An 18524-nucleotide genomic window follows, 5' to 3' on the forward strand; every position below is an offset into this window, starting at 1 on the left:
AGAGAGATATACCTGCTGGAGCGCGTGCTACAGGTGGGTGCTGCTATGGTGACCAGTGAGCGGAGATAAGGGGGGACTTTACCTAGCAGGGTCTTGTAGATGACCTGGAGCCAATGTGTTTGGCGACGATTATGAAGCGAAGGCCAGCCAACGAGAGCGTACAGGTCGCAGTGGTGGGTAGTATATGGGGCTTTGGTGACAAAACGGATGGCACTGTGATAGACTGCATCCAGCTTGTTGAGTAGGGTATTGGAAGCTATTTTGTAAATGACATCGCCGAAGTCGAGGATTGGTAGGATGGTCAGTTTTACGAGGGTATGTTTGGCAGCATGAGTGAAGGATGCTTTGTTGCGAAATAGGAAGCCAATTCGAGATTTCACTTTGGATTGGAGATGATTGATGTGAGTCTGGAAGGAGAGTTTACAGTCTAACCAGACACCTAGGTATTTATAGTTGTCCACAAATTCTAAGTTAGAACCGTCCAGAGAAGTGATGCTGGACAGGCGGGCAGGTGCAGGCAGCGATCGGTTGAAGAGCATGCATTTAGTTTTACTTGTGTTTAGGAGCAGTTGGAGACCACGGAAGGAGAGTTGAATGGCATTGAAGCTCGTCTGGAGGGTTGTTAACACAGTGTCCAAAGAAGGGCCAGAAGTGTACAGAATGGTGTCGTCTGCGTAGAGGTGGATCAGAGATTCACCAGCAGCAAGAGCGACATCATTTATGTATACAGAGAAAAGAGTTGGCCCAAGAATTGAACCCTGTGGTACCCCCATAGAGACTGCCAGAGGTCCAGACAGTAGGCCCTCCGATTTGACACACTGAACTCTGTCAGAGAAGTAGTTGGTGAACCAGGCGACGCAATCGTTTGAGAAACCAAGGCTACTGAGTCTGCCGATGAGGATGTGGTGATTAACAGAGTCAAAAGCTTTGGCCAGGTCAATGAATACGGCAGCACAGTATTGTTTCTTATCGATGGCGGTTACGATGTCGTTTAGGACCTTGAGCGTGGCTGAGGTGCACCCATGACCAGCTCTGAAACCAGATTGCATAGCGGAGAGGGTGCGGTGGGATTCGAAATGGTCGGTAATCTGTTTGTTGACTTGGCTTTCGAAGACCTTAGAAAGGCAGGGTAGGATGGATATAGGTCTGTAGCAATTTGGGTCAAGAGTGTCACCTCCTTTGAAGAGGGGGATGACAGCAGCTGCTTTCCAATCTATGGGAATCTCAGACGACACGAAAGAGAGGTTGAACAGGCTAGTAATAGGGGTTGCAATAATTTCGGCAGATAATTTTAGAAAGAAAGGGTCCAGATTGTCAAGCCCAGCTGATTTGTAGGGGTCCAGATTTTGCAGCTCTTTCAGAACATCAGCTGAATGGATTTGGGAGAAGGAGAAATGGGGGAGGCTTGGGCGAGTAGCTGTGGGGGGTGCAGTGCTGTTGAATGCAGTAGGGGTAGTTAGGTGGAAAGCATGGCCAGCCGTAGAAAAATGCTTATTGAAATTCTCAATTATAGTGGGCTTATCGGTGGTGACAGAGTTTCCTATCCTCAGTGCAGTGGGCAGTTGGGAGGAGGTGTTCTTATTCTCCATGGACTTTACAATGTCCCAGAACTTTTTAGAGTTGGAGTTGCACGAGCGAATTTCTGTTTGAAAAAGCTAGCCTTGGCGTTTCTAACTGCCTGTGTGTATTGGTTTCTAACTTCCCTAAAAAGTTGCATATCGCGGGGGCAGTTCGATGCTAATGCAGAACGCCACAGGATATTTTTGTGTTGGTTAAGGGCAGTCAGGTCTGGGGAGAACCAAGGGCTATATCTGTTCCTGGTTCTAAATTTCTTGAAAGGGGCATGCTTATTTAAGATGGAGAGGAAGGCATTTAAAAAAAATAACCAGGCATCCTCTACTGACGGGATGAGGTCAATATCCTTCCAGGATACCAGGGCCAGGTCGATTAGAAAGGCCTGCTCACTGAAATGTTTCAGGGAGCGTTTGACAGTGATGAGTGGAGGTCGTTTGACCGCTGACCCATTACGGGTGCAGGCAATGAGGCAGTGATCGCTGAGATCTTGGTTGAAAACAGCAGAGGTGTATTTAGAGGGCACGTTGGTTAGGATGATATCTATGAGGGTGCCAGTGTTTGCGGCTTTGGGGTTGTACCTGGTGGGTTCATTAATAATTTGTGTGAGATTGAGGGCATCAAGCTTGGATTGTAGGATGGCTGGGGTGTTAAGCATGTCCCAGTTTAGGTCACCTAGTAGCACGAGCTCTGAAGATAGATGGGGGGCAATCAGTTCACATATGGTGTCCAGAGCACAACTAGGGGCCGAGGGGGGTCTATAGCAGGCGGCAACGGTGAGAGACTTGTTTTTGGAGAGGTGGATTTTTTAAAAGTAGAAGTTCAAATTGTTTGGGTACAGACCTGGATAGCAGGACAGAACTCTGCAGGCTATCTCTGCAGTAGATTGCAACACCGCCCCCTTTGGTCGTTCTATCTTGTCTGAAAACATTGCAGTTAGGGATGAAGATTTCAGAGTTTTTGGTGGACTTCCTAAGCCAAGATTCAGACACAGCTAGGACATCCGGGTTGGCAGAGTGTGCTAAAGCAGTGAATAAAACAAACTTAGGGAGGAGGCTTCTAATGTTAACATGCATGAAACCAAGGTTATTACGGTTACAGAAGTCATCAAAAGAGAGCGCCTGGGGAGTAGGAGTGGAGCCAGGCACTGCAGGGCCTGGATTCACCTCTACATCCCCAGAGGAGCAGAGAAGAATAAGTATGAGGGTACGGCTAAAAGCTATAAGAATTGGTCGTCTGTGACGTCCAGAATAGAGAGAAAAAGGAGCAGGTTTCTGGGGGCGATAAAATAGCTTCAAGGTATAATGTACAGACAAAGGTATGGTGGGATGTGAGTACAGAGGAGGTAAACCTAGGCATTTAGTGATTATGAGAGAGATATTGTCTCTAGAAACATCATTGAAACCAGAGATGTCATAGCATGTGTGGGTGGAGGAACTGAGAGGTTGGATAAGGTATAATGAGCAGGGCTAGAGGCTCTACAGTGAAATAAGCCAATAAACACTAACCAGAACAGCAATGGAGAAGGCATATTGACATTAAGGAGAGGCATGCTTAGCCGAGTGATCAAAGGGTCCAGTGAGATTCAGACAGCTAGCCGGGCCATAGGTAGCAAGCTGGTGGAAGATGGGAGGGAGGTCTGTTTTTAGCCACCTCATGCGTTTCCGTCTGTGGGTTAGTGGGGTTCCGTGTGGAAGGGGGGACCAGTCCAAGTTGGCAAAATAGTTAGTTATAGTGGCCCAAGAAAAGTGTCCGATAGACCTATTCAGATCGCAGCCGAAAAGACAGCTAACGATTAGCGGGCCGCAGATGGGCGATCAGGTTACGTCGCGACGGAGGGGCCAGTTGGATAACTCCCTCGGGCAGATAACGTCGGTGGTCCAGTCGTGAAGACCCGATGGGGCTCCGCATCGGCAGTAAAACGGGTCAGGATAGGTGAGTTGTAGCCCAGGAGACACTTCAGCTGGCTAGCTCAGGAATAACCCAGGAGTGGCTGACGGAACTCTTCAGCTGGCTAGCTGGCTAGCTCCGTAATAATGTGTGTTAATTCCGTGACCGACGTTGCCAATAGTCACTCAGGTAGCAGCTAGTTAGCTGCAAGATCCAGGTGTAAATGTCCAGAGCCTGCGGTAGAAATCGGGGAAAGGAGAGAGAATAGGTCCGGTATGCTCTGGTCTGAGTCGCGCTGTACAAAAACTGGCGATAGCTTTTCGAGCTAATGGATAGCTGAGGACAGCTAACCGTGGCTAGCTGAACTTCAACGTTAGCCAGTGAAAATGGCTAAACACTTGCTAGCTTCTGTTGTGGAATTCAGATGAGGTAAATAATACTTTCTTTTTTAAATTGGTGAGGCGGGTTGCAGGAGAGTGCTTTGAGGTTGAGTTTTTAGAATTAAAAAATATATATATATAAAAGGATAAGTGAAGAAAAAAATAAATATATATATACACGGGACACGACAAGAGGAGGGTAGAGGACGTCTGAACTGCTACGCCATATTGGAAAAAAAGCTATATACAGCAACACCTCCCCCATAAGAATTTCTGTCTCTTCTATAGATGTTATATCCTTATATTGGAGTCTGGGCTCTGGCCCAGCCCAGACTTAAACCCGATCGAACATCTCTGGAGAGACCTGGTAATAGCTGTGCAGCGACGCTCCCCATCCAACCTGACAGAGCTTGAGAGAATCTGCAGAGAAAAATGGGAGAAACTCCCCAAATACAGGTGTGCCAACTTTGTAGCGTCATACGCAAGAAGACTCGAGGCTGTAATCGCTGCCAAAGGTGCTTCAACAATGTACTGAGTAAAAGGTCTGAATACTTTAAAAAAAAATATCACATTTGCAAAAATGTCTAAACCTGTTTTTGATTTGTTATTATGGGGTATTGTGTGTAGATTGATGAGGGTAAAACACTATTTAATCAATTTTTGAATAACGCTCTAACATAACAAAATGTTGAAAAAGTCAAGGGGTTTGAATACTTTCTGAATGCACTGTACATGATAAACTGGATATAGTCAAAGGCAAACACTCTCGTAACACACGGAGCAGAACCAAGGCCACCTATAGACCGCGCAATGTATAGGGAATGTAAATCTTTGTGTTTTTACTTTTGTTATTTTCAAATTTCAGTTTTTTACAATTCTTATGGACTCTTGGAAGACTAGCCCTTGGGTTAAATAACCTACTACCCAAGGCCAACTGTACACTGGAGTTGCTTACCAAGAAGACAGTTGATGTTCTTGAGTGGACAAGTTTCAGTTTTGACTTCAATCTGCTTGAAAATGTATGTCAAGTCTTGAAAATTAATCCCCAACATCTTGAAGAATTCTGAAAAGAATAATTGGCAAATATTGTGTGCGAAGCCCTTAAAGACCCAAGGGGCTGGTTACCTGATGCTGCCCACTGCTCCGTCATGACTGTTGAGCTCTGAGGCGGGCACGGTGTCCCACTTGAAGTGCAGCCCCCAGTTGAATCCCCCCCGGACAATGGGGGAGGGGCTGTAGGCCAGGGTGTCAGCGCTAATAATGTCAATGACGGGACACACTACTGTTTTGCGGTCCCGCTGGATGGGAGCCAGCAGGGGCTGCAGCCACGCCTCATTCACCTCACAGTGGCTGTCCAGGAACACAAGCACCTCCCCTTCAGAGAGGAAACGCCAATCAGGAGAGAGGATGGAGAACAATGGGGAGAGTTCTCAGATCAGGGTTTCTTGGGGATAAGGGTACACAACTACAGTTTGGTTCATCTGTACCATGGTTCATCTGTACCATGGTCCCCTATATCAGACTGCTGCTGATTATAATAACCCTATTACATCGGTACTGAACTTGACAGAAGACGTCCATGTCTCAGTGTGCATATTGTTACATGGTGTCAGAAGTGGGATCCCGTCTCAGTGTGCATATTGTTACATGGTGTCAGAAATGGGATCCAGTCTCAGTGTGCATATTGTTACATGGTGTCAGAAATGGGATCCCGTCTCAGTGTGCATATTGTTACATGGTGTCAGAAGTGGGATCCCGTCTCAGTGTGCATATTGTTACATGGTGTCAGAAGTGGGATCCCGTCTCAGTGTGCATATTGTTACATGGTGTCAGAAGTGGGATCCCGTCTCAGTGTGCATATTGTTCCATGGTGTCAGATATGGGATCCCGTCTCAGTGTGCATATTGTTACATGGTGTCAGAAGTGGGATCCCGTCTCAGTGTGCATATTGTTACATGGTGTCAGAAGTGGGATCCCGTCTCAGTGTGCATATTGTTACATGGTGTCAGAAGTGGGATCCCGTCTCAGTGTGCATATTGTTACATGGTGTCAGAAATGGGATCCAGTCTCAGTGTGCATATTGTTACATGGTGTCAGAAATGGGATCCCGTCTCAGTGTGCATATTGTTACATGGTGTCAGAAGTGGGATCCCGTCTCAGTGTGCATATTGTTACATGTTGTCAGAAGTGGGATCCCATGTCAGTGTGCATATTGTTACATGGTGTCAGAAATGGGATCCCGTATCAGTGTGCATATTGTTACATGGTGTCAGAAATGGGATCCAGTCTCAGTGTCAGATGTGGGATCCCGTCTCAGTGTGCATATTGTTACATGGTGTCAGAAATGGGATCCCGTATCAGTGTGCATATTGTTACATGGTGTCAGAAATGGGATCCAGTCTCAGTGTCAGATGTGGGATCCCGTCTCAGTGTGCATATTGTTACATGGTGTCAGAAGTGGGATCCAGTCTCAGTGTGCATATTGTTACATGGTGTCAGAAGTGGGATCCAGTCTCAGTGTGCATATTGTTACATGGTGTCAGAAGTGGGATCCCATGTCAGTGTGCATATTGTTACATGGTGTCAGAAATGGGATCCCGTATCAGTGTGCATAGTGTTACATGGTGTCAGAAATGGGATCCAGTCTCAGTGTCAGAAGTGGGATCCCATGTCAGTGTGCATATTGTTACATGGTGTCAGAAGTGGGATCCAGTCTCAGTGTGCATATTGTTACATGGTGTCAGAAATGGGATCCAGTCTCTGTGTGCATATTGTTACATGGTGTCAGTAGTGGGATCCCGTCTCAGTGTCAGAAGTGGGATCCTGTCTCAGTGTGCATATTGTTACATGGTGTCAGAAATGGGATCCCGTCTCAGTGTGCATATTGTTACATGGTGTCAGAAATGGCATCCCGTCTCAGTGTGCATATTGTTACATGGTGTCAGAAATGGGTGCCCGTCTCAGTGTCAGAAGTGGGATCCCATGTCAGTGTGCATATTGTTACATGGTGTCAGAAATGGGATCCCGTGTCAGTGTGCAAATTGTTACATGATGTCAGAAGTGGGATCCCGTCTCAGTGTCAGAAGTGGGATCCTGTCTCAGTGTGCATATTGTTACATGGTGTCAGAAATGGGATCCAGTCTCAGCGTGCATATTGTTACATGGTGTCAGAAATGAGATCCCGTCTCAGTGTGCATATTGCTACATGGTGTCAGAAATGGGTGCCCGTGTCAGTGTGCATATTGTTACATGGTGTCAGAAATGGGATCCAGTCTCAGTGTGCATATTGTTACATGATGTCAGAAGTGGGATCCCGTGTCAGAAGTGGGATCCTGTCTCAGTGTGCATATTGTTACATGGTGTCAGAAATGGGATCCAGTCTCAGTGTCAGAACTGGGATCCCGTCTCAGTGTGCATATTGTTACATGGTGTCAGAAATGGGATCCAGTCTCAGTGTGCATATTGTTACATGGTGTCAGATATGGGATCCCGTCTCAGTGTGCATATTGTTACATGGAGTCAGAAGTGGGATCCCGTCTCAGTGTGCATATTGTTACATGGTGTCAGAAGTGGGATCCTGTCTCAGTGTGCATATTGTTACATGGTGTCAGAAGTGGGATCCAGTCTCAGTGTCAGAACTGGGATCCCGTCTCAGTGTGCATATTGTTACATGGTGTCAGAAATGGGATCTCGTCTCAGTGTGCATATTGTTACATGGTGTCAAAAATGGGATCCCGTCTCAGTGTGCATATTGTTACATGATGTCAGAAATGGGATCCCGTCTCAGTGTGAATATTGTTACATGGTGTCAGAAATGGGATCCAGTCTCAGTGTGCATATTGTTACACGGTGTCAGAAGTGGGATCCCGTGTCAGTGTGCATATTGTTACATGGTGTCAGAAATGGGATCACGTCTCAGTGTGAATATTGTTACATTATTGGGTAACACTTTATATTAAGGTCCCTTAATAAACCAATGATTAAAAAAATGGTAATTCAATTCTTTAAACACTCTTTATAAATGGTTTATTAAATATAAAGTGTTCCCCATTAGTGAAGAGTTATGGTTTGGGGGGGCTCACCGGTGGCATGAGAAGCACCTATCATCCTCCCTCTGATCAATCCCTCTCTCTTCTCGTTACGGACCACCTTGACCTTGACCTGGAGTTTGTGCTGCTGGACATAGCTGTCAAGATCTTCCTTCAGGTCAGCTGTGGTGGAGAGACAGGACAGGAGAGATGCTTCCAGATGGAGCTGATATCTTTATCTATACATGTAGATCCCATTGCGATCAAAGCTCTATTTTCTATCTAAACTTACTCATAAGACCCTTGGCGAACTTTTCAGTTGATACAGACAACACTCTTTTTCAATATGCCAATACAATACAGTAGCCTGTGTTTGTTCTCCAAGTAGGTCAATGAAGCACGCACACTGTAGACAGCCACACATTCCGTGACAGCATCCAATAATTTACTGGGCCTTGTTATGGTCTGCGTCGCTCCGGCGAGCCTGAACAAAACCAATAGAGATGCACAACTGAAAAGAGCAGCTTGCCTAGTTCACTGCTGTCATCCACCAGTATAATCTCATGCAGCAGGTAGGCCGGCGTGCGATCCAGGACGCTGTGCACGGTGCGCAGGAGGGCGGAGAACGCCTCGTTGAAGAAGCAGATCACTACGCTGGCCGCGGGGAGGGACAGAGGATAGATCATGTCTCGGCACCTGAGAGAGGGATGGGATGGGAGTCACTATAAACACATATTGCATGTTAGCACACCACTGTAGTTCTACAGGGACAAACAGAACTAGGATCAGATCCTCTTTGATAATGGAATGCATACAACACCACTCACTCATTAGGGTGTTCATCCATAAAACGATTCATTCATTCAAGGTTTATACAAATATGTCCATTCAATAGACATTTGTGTTAAAAAATTAAAAAAAATAAAACTGTCCAACACCCATGTCTTTATGGTATATAGTTTAGAAGTTAGACGTCTTACTCTTAGAATTTAGCATATTTAGAGTGAATGGAATTTCATCATGGGGATGATCAAAAAGCGGTCACTGCTCAATAGAACTCTGTGGCGCTGCTCCGCGGCAGAACGGTGCTAACTTCGAACTGACAAGCTAACTAGTGGCTGCAGGTTTGTGAGTGAAAACATGGGCTTTTTCTAAATGAAATCCACAGAATACAAAACAAAAGAGGGACTAAATATATATTTATTTACAAAGCTAACAGACTGAATTTCAATATCCACCCTCCGCGAAGACAATCTGTTCATGTTTTCATTGTGCATTTCTGTGTCTCCCTTTAAATTGCCATAGAAACGGCCCCTCTCACCGTAGATTGACCGCCAAGGATCTGGAGATGAAAATGACTTAGGTATCAAGTTGATTTTGATTGGTCATGTAGAAACAGAAACACCTCCAAATGGTACCACATCCCAACCTCAAATATGGAACAGATACACCCAAGAGCAGCTTGGTCTAAACTAGCAACGGCCACAGCAAATTAACATTCTTATTTCATCCACATTGTCAAGTACTAGTATATTAAGGTTATACTACTGTAGAGAAAAATCAAATGATTCATTATATGTGATTTATAATGATAAAGAAAACAAAGTTCTGACATTATTTTTGAAGCACCCTACGCTCATGCTCTGTCACTGTGCAGCTTGTAATGCAACATTTGGCTTGTGACTGTCACACCTACAGAACTTCAACCTTGTGAAAGTTGTGAAAGCCTTACCCCTTGGACACGTTAACAGTTTTACCCTTTGCTATAAAATCCTATGCCTTAACTACTCACTCTCTGCCATATCCTAACATGTCTGCAGGATTTACAAACTCTCCTAAAACATTTATAAGCAACTCATCGTAACACATAACATGTGTGATAACTCCAACCTACAGGCCTACTTGTTAGGCACAGACCAATGCTAAATCAATTCATCTCTAGACAGATGATTTGGCTTGTCCTTTGATTTTGTAATGGCCACAAGCCAGGCAGAGAGAGATTGACATGATTTCCCATTTAGCCTTTGGCTACCGTCGCCCTTCATGCGATGGCTTGCAAAGTGCTGCGTCAGCCGTTCACTTTGAATGGGTCAATAAACCCACATATATGCCAAGCACAAACACGCTGTCGCACTCTCACTCACTTGTCGTCCCTAGTGTCGGGGAGGTCTCTGTGGTAGCCTAGTCGATTGCTGATCAGTACATTGAAAGCATGCTTGTGATAGCCCATGTCGCGCACCTCCTGGTCTTGCTCATTAAAAATCATACCTGAAAAGGAAAAGACGGGATGATGAAGAAAAAAAAAATGCAAGTTTATTCAATTGTTTAGAATAGGGAAGGTACTTGTGGTAGTTGGTCAGTATGAGGATTCTATTGATGTATCCAAGTTGCCATGGTAACACAAGGGGCCTTTGTCCAGAGTGTGAGGTAATGGCTTAGGTTTACTTTACTCCAATTCAAAAACATTTCAATAATGCTTTTTCATTGCTGCAATGCACCATTTGTGTGTTTCGTCGTTGCACCTGCTTTCAGACAGTTAGAATCACTCAATGCCAACCGATAATCTGTAATGAGTTACGGTTAGCTTGATTGTTCCTATGTTTCTCACTGTCTAACTATAAATGGGCTTTGATGCATAAAGACATCGTGGAAACGCCTAGGCTACACTTACTTTTCACATCGCTCTCCTGTTAAACGTTTTATTGGTTGACATGGGAGCAAACCAACATTACAAACTTCCCTTTTGGACCCATGAAGATTACAGACTGTCAAAATATCCTAAACCATTCCAGAATTTGTCATGGGTACGATTGAGCTTGTGGAGCTGTGAGAGCTCATCGTTCTGGGTGTATGTGACACTCTGAAGGTAATAGGCCTACAGTCCATAGGAGTTGATTACGATGCAGTTCACATGAGCTTCATTACCGTAATTTCCGGACTATTAAGCCGCACCCACTGAATAAAAAAAAAAGTTTTATTTTGAACATAAATAAGCCGCACATGTCTATAAGCCGCAGGTGCCTACCGGTACATTGAAACAAATAAACTTTACACAGGCTTTAACGAAACACGGCTTGTAACAAAAAAATATATTTTTGCAGTAATCTTTAGTTGTCTTTTTGAGTCAATTCCTCACGCTGCTGTTTCCAACGTCTTATCATCGACTCATTAAGACCAAGCTCCCGTGCAGCAGCTCTATTTCCTTTTCCAACAGCCAGATCAATCGCCTTCAACTTGAAAGCTGCATCATATGCATTTCTCCGTGTCTTTGCCATGATGAGGGTGACAAAATGACTACCGTAATCAGAATGATGGGAAGTTTGAGAGCGCTCGATTTAATCTAAACAGTAAACCAAAAAGTTGTTAGGCAATTTCATTGGTCTAATGAAAGCTTCATGCCGCCAAAAAACTGAGCACGTCACAGAAAGCGGGAAAAATCCATATATTAGCCGCGTCATTGTTTAAGCCGCGAGGTTCAAAGATGGGAAAAAAGTTGCGGATTATAGTCCGGAATTTACGGTAATTAACTGACATCCATTTTGAGATTTTCGTCCAGGCCAGCTTCTTTACATAATCTGCTATGGTAACATTCATTTTCATGTAAACTCCTATAAAGATAAGAGTGAAATCATCTTTGACCAATGGGGGTTGTTTCAAGTTTCATGCTCTGAAGGAGGGCTCACTTACCCATCTCAGGAGAGAAATCGGTCTGCTTGTTGCCTCCTGCTCCTGCTGCAGGGACTGCCGTAATGCCATGTTCTGGCCCTCCTCCAGGGCCCTTGGAGAAACGGGGTTGGAAGTGGTGGGCCTGGGGCCCCTGGATGGGCACATACCTGAAGGTGGGCCGGCCGCCGTCTTGGCCCAGGCTGAAGTAGAGGAAGAGTAGGACGGACCAGGTCACGGAGGTGAAGAGGCAGCCATAGCAGAAATAGCGCAGTGTGACGCTACCCATGGTAGCCCTAGCATCGTCGGCGCTCCGTGCTCAGGCCCCTGTCGCGGAAACCAGAGACAATAAAGAAAGGGTCTAGATAGAAGCGTACACTTCTGCATACAAGCAGTTATGTGGTGCATTGAGTGAGCTGGAAGCTTTCAGTTCTGCAGTGCATTGAGTGAGTTCTTGAGTTTCTATGAATAGCCTGAAGGAACTAAATATCACTTGTCTTCTCTCAGGGAAGAAAACATGCACAAGTTATCCTGCTGAGGCTTTTTTGAAAAGAAAACGCTCTGTAAACACATCTATTTATAACCCACAAAACATCCAAAATAATATACGCCTTATTTCTGTTGCCCATCTCTGGCAGAAAAACAAGGAATGTCAGATATGTGAGTTTGATTATAATTACGTGCGCTTTTTGGCACTGCATTCAAACAGATAAACAAATCTTAATACAACAAAAGAACCCAGCATGGGGGAGCCATCACAGTTTCTGTCAGATGAGGACAGCAGGGCGAAAACAAGGCTAGTCCTCTCTGAAAAACACTTAGGCCTAAGCATGATTCACCGGTGACCAGATGCACACGGACGTCACAGAATGTTCCTTTGCTTTGGCACTTAGTGGCTTGTTAGTGAAAATGATCAGAGGTGAGAGAGAGAGATAGAAAGAGAGAGGCGATGAGTCATTAGAGAAGAACATTTGGGATAGAGTAAAAGAAAAAGTGCAAAGCCATTAATAGATAAATGCAGAAGTAGTGCATGTGATGAAAGGATCAGGCTAGTCCTAGTTGAAGGGGACAGACTGAGCTATGGTATGAAGCTCACACAGTGTGCCAAATGATTCAGGAAAGAAACCAAGTGCAACATTCTATATGGCAGTGGTATTCAAAGTTGGGGTCGCAACCATGAACTGCAGTGGGTACAAATTATTATATGGGACAATACACTAACGTTTTTGAGAAAGATAATTAGAAAGATTATATTTTATCGAGTAGGCCTAATTTATTGGTTTCTTTTCATTTAGAAAATGTAATGAATTTAAGGTTATTTTGATGTAAAAATCTAAATTGACAGATTTTAAGGTTGTGTCATTAGATTTAGGGTTGGGTCGTGAGAATTCATTGTGGAATAGATGGGGTCCCCAGAAATTCTGACGGGAAAAATTGGTTCCTCGCTGAAATTTTTGCAATACCACTGCATCGTGGTATACCCATGGCCAACCTAAAGGGGTGAGCAATATGGCTTGGGTGGTCTAGTGGTTAGTGCCGCCACTCACAGCCCACATGTAGCCTACACTGCCTTTTGACCAAGGCAAAGGCATTGCACATCTAACTTCTTTAAAGCATGTGCAAAAAACAAATTCTATGAAGGTGGTTCCACAGTATGAGGAAGAATCTCAATACTTTCTACTTTCGTAAATAAACAAAGGAAATTAGGTTAGTTGAAATGCACCAATGCGCTAGTATGACCTGCTGGACTAGAGCCCATTTCTGCTAACAAAAAGTCTATAGGCTAGCTAATGTCAAATGTTGATAGCTGAATTATATAAGGACAAAGGTCATTTGAATTTCACCAACAAGTGAACCATTAACCACACAAACAAAAATTGTTCACAATAATTAGGCATATAGATTTACATACTTGGCTAACTAACACAGAAACTATGGTACTCAGAAAAACAAGTCGTTAAACATCAGTGATTAGCCTAAATGTAAAACAAAATAGGTATTTTGAAGTCTCTGTTACTTGATACAAGGAAGAACCCACTCAGTTTCACACAGAGACCAGTGGCATCACCACTCCACCACAAATTCAGAGGGACAGAGCTAGGCTGGGAGAGGGAAAATAAGGGGAAAGTAAAGCCTTGTTCACATTGGCAGTTTGAAGTGACTAAAATGAAAACATTTTGCTAACCAAAAAGGACTTGTTTTTTTCAGTTGTTCTTAGACTATGATTTTGAACATACAAAGCCACTGGGAAATGTTGATGGCAGGCATTGTTGTCACCTTAGCTTGCCACATAACTTCTGAGTAATAGAAAGCACGAGCACCACCACCAATCAGCCTACAGCACTGCGTACACCCCCTTTGTTACTATGACAACTAGTTAGAGTAGCCATGTCAGTGAATGACTGCTGTCTGAACCACTGAGGTATGGGTCTGAACACACACAAATCCCATTTGGTCACATAGCCTGCTGTTTGGCCAGTCAGTATTCCAAAAGTGATTTAAGCATTAAGGCCTGCAGTGTGAACAAGGATTTAGAGAAATGGAGCTCTCTGAGACATGGTTAGAGGAGAAGTTGTCATGCTCCGGGTCCTACCCCCCTGCCCTGACTAGGAATGCCATAAAAGCCAATGAGCCCAGCAACACAAGAGCCAATGAGAAATTTGACATTTCATCAACAATTAAAACGCCAGAAGGGGAAGGTTTTACCCAGATAAGGCTGTAAACCCACATCATTATTGAATAATGATTATTGCAGGGACATCTAGGCTATGTGCAGGATAACATTTAATGTCTAAATACAGTTATCCTATATAGATTACCAGATTCTGTATTAACACAATACATTGTTCATTCATTATTACAGCGTCCTTCTCCGACACTGTCTGGCAGAGTGCACTGCAGGCATTTTTCATCTTGCAATTTTATGAATATGCATAGAGTAGCATCTCCCATATGTTTGTTTTTTATTCCATGTCAAACCACCCCATGCTTTTATAACCAAGGCAAAGGACAGAACTATTTTGTTTTTTTACGTGTTATTTCTTACATTATTAGCCCAGGAAATGTTGTGTTATTACATACAGTCGGGAAGAACTAAAAATGTTTTTAGTCCTAACCAGAAACCGTGGATAGATGGCAGCATTCGCCAAACCTGAAAGCGCGAACCATCACATTTAACAGGGCAAGGTGACTGGGAATATGGCTGAATACAAACAGTGGTTATTCCCTCCGTAAGGCAATCAAACAGGCAAAACTGCAGTATAGACAGTGGAGTTGCAATTCAACGGCTCAGACACGAGACGTACGTGGCAGGGTCTACAGACAATCATGGACTACAAAGGGAAAACCAGCCACGTCGCGGATACCGACGTCTTGCTTCCGGACAAGCTAAACACCTTCACCGCCCGCTTTGAGGATAACAGAGTCCCACCGACGCGGCACGCTACCAAAGACTGTGGGCTCCCCTTCTCCGTGGCCGACTTGATTAAGACATTTAAGCGTTAACCCTCGCAAGGCTTCTGGCCCAGATGACATCCCTAGTCGCGTGTTCAGAGCATTCGTAGACCAGCTGGCTGAAGTGCTTACAGACATATTCAATCTCTCCCTATCCCAGTCTGCTGTCCCCACATGCTTCAAGATGGCCACTATTGTTCCTGTACCCAAGAAAGCAAAGGTAATTAAACTAAATGACTTTCGCCCTGTAGCACTCACTTCTGTCATCATGAAGTGCTTTGAGAGACCAGTCAAGGATCTTATCTACCTTACCTGACACCCTAGACCCAATTCAATTTGCTTACAGCCCCAATAGATCCACAAACGATGCAATTGCCATCACACTGCGCACTGCCCTATCCCATCTGGACAAGAGGAATACCTATGTAAGAAGGCTGTTCATTGACTACAGCTCAGCATTCAACATCATAGTACCCTCCAAGCTCATCATTAAGCTCGAGGCCCTGGGTATGAACCCCACCCTGTGCAACTGGGTCCTGGACTTCCTGACGGGCCGCCCCCAGGTAGTGAAGGTAGGAAACAACACATCCACTTCACTGATCCTCAACACTGGGGCCCCAAAAGGATGCATGCTCAGCCCCTCCTGTACTCCCTGTTCACCCATGACTGCGTAGCCACGCACGCCTCCAACTCAATCATCAAGTCTGCAGACGACACAGCAGGCCTGATTACCAACAATGACGAGACAGCCTACAAGGAGGAGGTGAGGGCCCTGGGAGTGTGGTGCCAGGAAAACAACCTCTCACTCAACATCAACAAAACAAAGGAGTTGATCGTGGACTTCAGGAAACAGCAGAGGGAGCACCCCCCCCCATCCACATCGATGGGACAGCAGTGGATAAGGTGGAAAGCGTCAAGTTCCTCGGCGTACACATCACTGTCAAACTGAAATGGGCCACCTACAGAGACAGTGTGGTGAAGAAGATCTCAGGAAGCTGAAGAAATTTGGCTTGGCACCTAAAACCCTCAATCTTTTACAGATGCACAACTGAGAGCATCCTGTCGGGCCATATCACCGCTTGGTATGCCGCAGGGCTCTCCAGAGGGTGGTGCGGTCTGCCCAACGCATCACCGGGGGCAAACTACCTGCCCTCTTGGACAACTACAGCACCCAATGTCACACGAAGGCCAAAAATATCATCAAGGACAACAACCACCCGAGCCACTGCCTGTTCACCCCGCTATCATCCAGAAGGCGAGGTAAGTACAGGTGCATCAAAGCTGGGACCGAGAGACAGAAAAACAGCTTCTATCTCAAGGCCATCAGACTGTTAAATAGCCATCACTAGCACATTAGAGGCTGCTGTCCTACATACATAGACTTGGAATCACTGGCCACTTTAATAATGGAACACTAGTCACTTTAATAATGTTTACATATTTTGCAATACTCATCTCATAAACTCAGCAAAAAAAGAAACGTCCTCTCACTGTCAACTGAGTTTATTTTTAGCAAACTTAACATGTGCAAATATTTGTATGAACATAACAAGATTCAACAACTGAGACATGAACTGAACAAGTTTCACAGACATGTGACTAACAGAAATGGAATAATGTGTCCCTGAACAAAAGGGGGGGGGGTCAAAATCAAAAGTAACAGTCAGTATCTGGTGGCCACCAGCTGCATTAAGTACTGCAGTGCATCTCCTCCTCATGGACTGCACCAGATTTGCCAGTTTTTGCTGTGAGATGTTACTCCACTCTTCCACCAAGGCACCTGCAAGTTCCCGGACATTTCTGAGGGGAATGGCCATAGCCCTCACCCTTCAATCCAACAGGTCCCAGATGTGCTCAATGGGATTGAGATCCGGGCTCTTCGCTGGCCATGGCAGAACACTGACATTCCTGTCTTGCAGGAAATCGCGCACAGAACGAGCAGTATGGCTGGTGGCATTGTCATGCTGGATGGTCATATCAGGATGGGCCTGCAGGAAGGGTACCACATGAGGGAGGAGAATGTCTTCCCTGTAACGCACAACGTTGAGATTGCCTGCAATGACAACAAGCTCAGTCCGATGATGCTGTGACACACCGCCCCAGACCATGATGGACCCTCCACCTCCAAATTGATCCCGCTCCAGAGTACAGGCCTCGGTGTAACACTCATTCCTTCGACGATAAACGCAAATCCGACCATCACACCTGGTAAGACAAAACCGCGACTCGTATGTGAAGAGCACTTTTTGCCAGTCCTGTCTGGTCCAGCGATGGTGGGTTTGTGCCCATAGGCGATGTTGTTGCCGGTGATGTCTGGTGAGGACCTGCCTTACAACAGGCCTACAAGCCCTCAGTCCAGCCTCTCTCAGCCTATTGCGGAAAGTCTGAGCACTGATGGAGGGATTGTGCGTTCCTGGTGTAACTCGGGCAGTTGTTGCCATCCTGTACCTGTCCCGCAGGTGTGATGTTCGGATGTACCGATCCTGTGCAGGTGTTGTTACACGTGGTCTGCCACTGCGAGGACGATCAGCTGTCCATCCTGTCTCCCTGTAGCGATGTCTTAGGCGTCTCACAGCATGCCTAAGGAACATTCACGCAGATGAGCAGGGACCCTGGGCATCTTTCTTTTGGTGTTTTTCCAGAGTCAGTAGAAAGGCATCTTTTTAGTGTCTTAAGTTTTCATAACTGTGACCTTAATTGCCTACCTAAGCTGTTAGTGTCATGTTCATTCATTGTTTATGGTTCATTGAACAAGCATCGGAAACAGTGTTTAAACCCTTTACAATGAAGATCTGTGATGTTATTTGGATTTTTATGAATTATCTTTGAAAGACAGGGTCCTGAAAAGGGGACGTTTCTTTTTTTGCTGAGTTTATGCATATACTGTATCCTATCCTATCATATCTTAGTCTATGCCATTCTGATATTGCTCGTCCAAATATTTATATATTCTTAATTCCATTCCATTACTTTAGATGTATGTGTATTGTTGTGAAATTGTTAGATATTACTGCACTTTGGGAGCTAGAAACACAAGCATTTCGCTACACCCGCAATAACATCTGCTAAATGTGTGTGACAAATAAAATTTGACTTGACATAGTGCCTTCAGAAAGTTTTCATACCCTTGACTTATTCCACATGGTGTTGTTACAGCCTGAATTCCAAATGGATTAGTCTTCTCACCCATCTACACACAATACCCCATAATGACAAAGTGAAAACATGTTTTTAGAAATTTTAGCAAATTTATTGACAAATAAATACAGAAATATACACCCGAGTCAATACATTGTAGAAGCACCTTTGGCAGCGATTACAGCTGTGAGTCTTTCTGGCTAAGTCTATAAGACCTTTCCAGAGCTGGATTGGGCAACATTTGCACTTTATTATTTTCAAAATTCTTCAAACTTTGTAAAATTTATTGTTGATCATTGCTAGGCAACAATTTAAGTCTTGCCATAGATTTAAGCAGATTTAAGTAAAAAATAACTCTGCCACTCAGGAACATTTACTGTCTTCTTGGTAAGCAACTCCA

At 44.7% G+C, this 18524-nt stretch overlaps 1 protein-coding gene across 3 annotated transcripts in view; it reads right to left on the bottom strand.

Annotated features, from left to right (window-relative positions):
- LOC106579603 (polypeptide N-acetylgalactosaminyltransferase 11) overlaps nucleotides 1-18524 on the bottom strand; it is a 52271-nt gene that overhangs the window by 25363 nt on the left and 8384 nt on the right. For all 3 annotated transcript variants that reach the window (XM_014159680.2, XM_045702714.1, XM_014159679.2), the window contains exons 2-6: nucleotides 11558-11860; nucleotides 10015-10138; nucleotides 8400-8566; nucleotides 7925-8053; nucleotides 4968-5217 (exon numbers count right to left, since the gene is read on the bottom strand). In XM_014159680.2, coding sequence (XP_014015155.1) covers nucleotides 4968-5217; nucleotides 7925-8053; nucleotides 8400-8566; nucleotides 10015-10138; nucleotides 11558-11822 — 935 coding nt within the window. In that variant the 5' untranslated portion in view covers nucleotides 11823-11860. The remainder of the gene's footprint in view (nucleotides 1-4967; nucleotides 5218-7924; nucleotides 8054-8399; nucleotides 8567-10014; nucleotides 10139-11557; nucleotides 11861-18524) is intronic.

The sequence above is a fragment of the Salmo salar genome, chromosome ssa19 (genome assembly GCF_905237065.1).
Source record: "Salmo salar chromosome ssa19, Ssal_v3.1, whole genome shotgun sequence".
NCBI classification, from domain to species: Eukaryota; Metazoa; Chordata; class Actinopteri; order Salmoniformes; family Salmonidae; genus Salmo; species Salmo salar.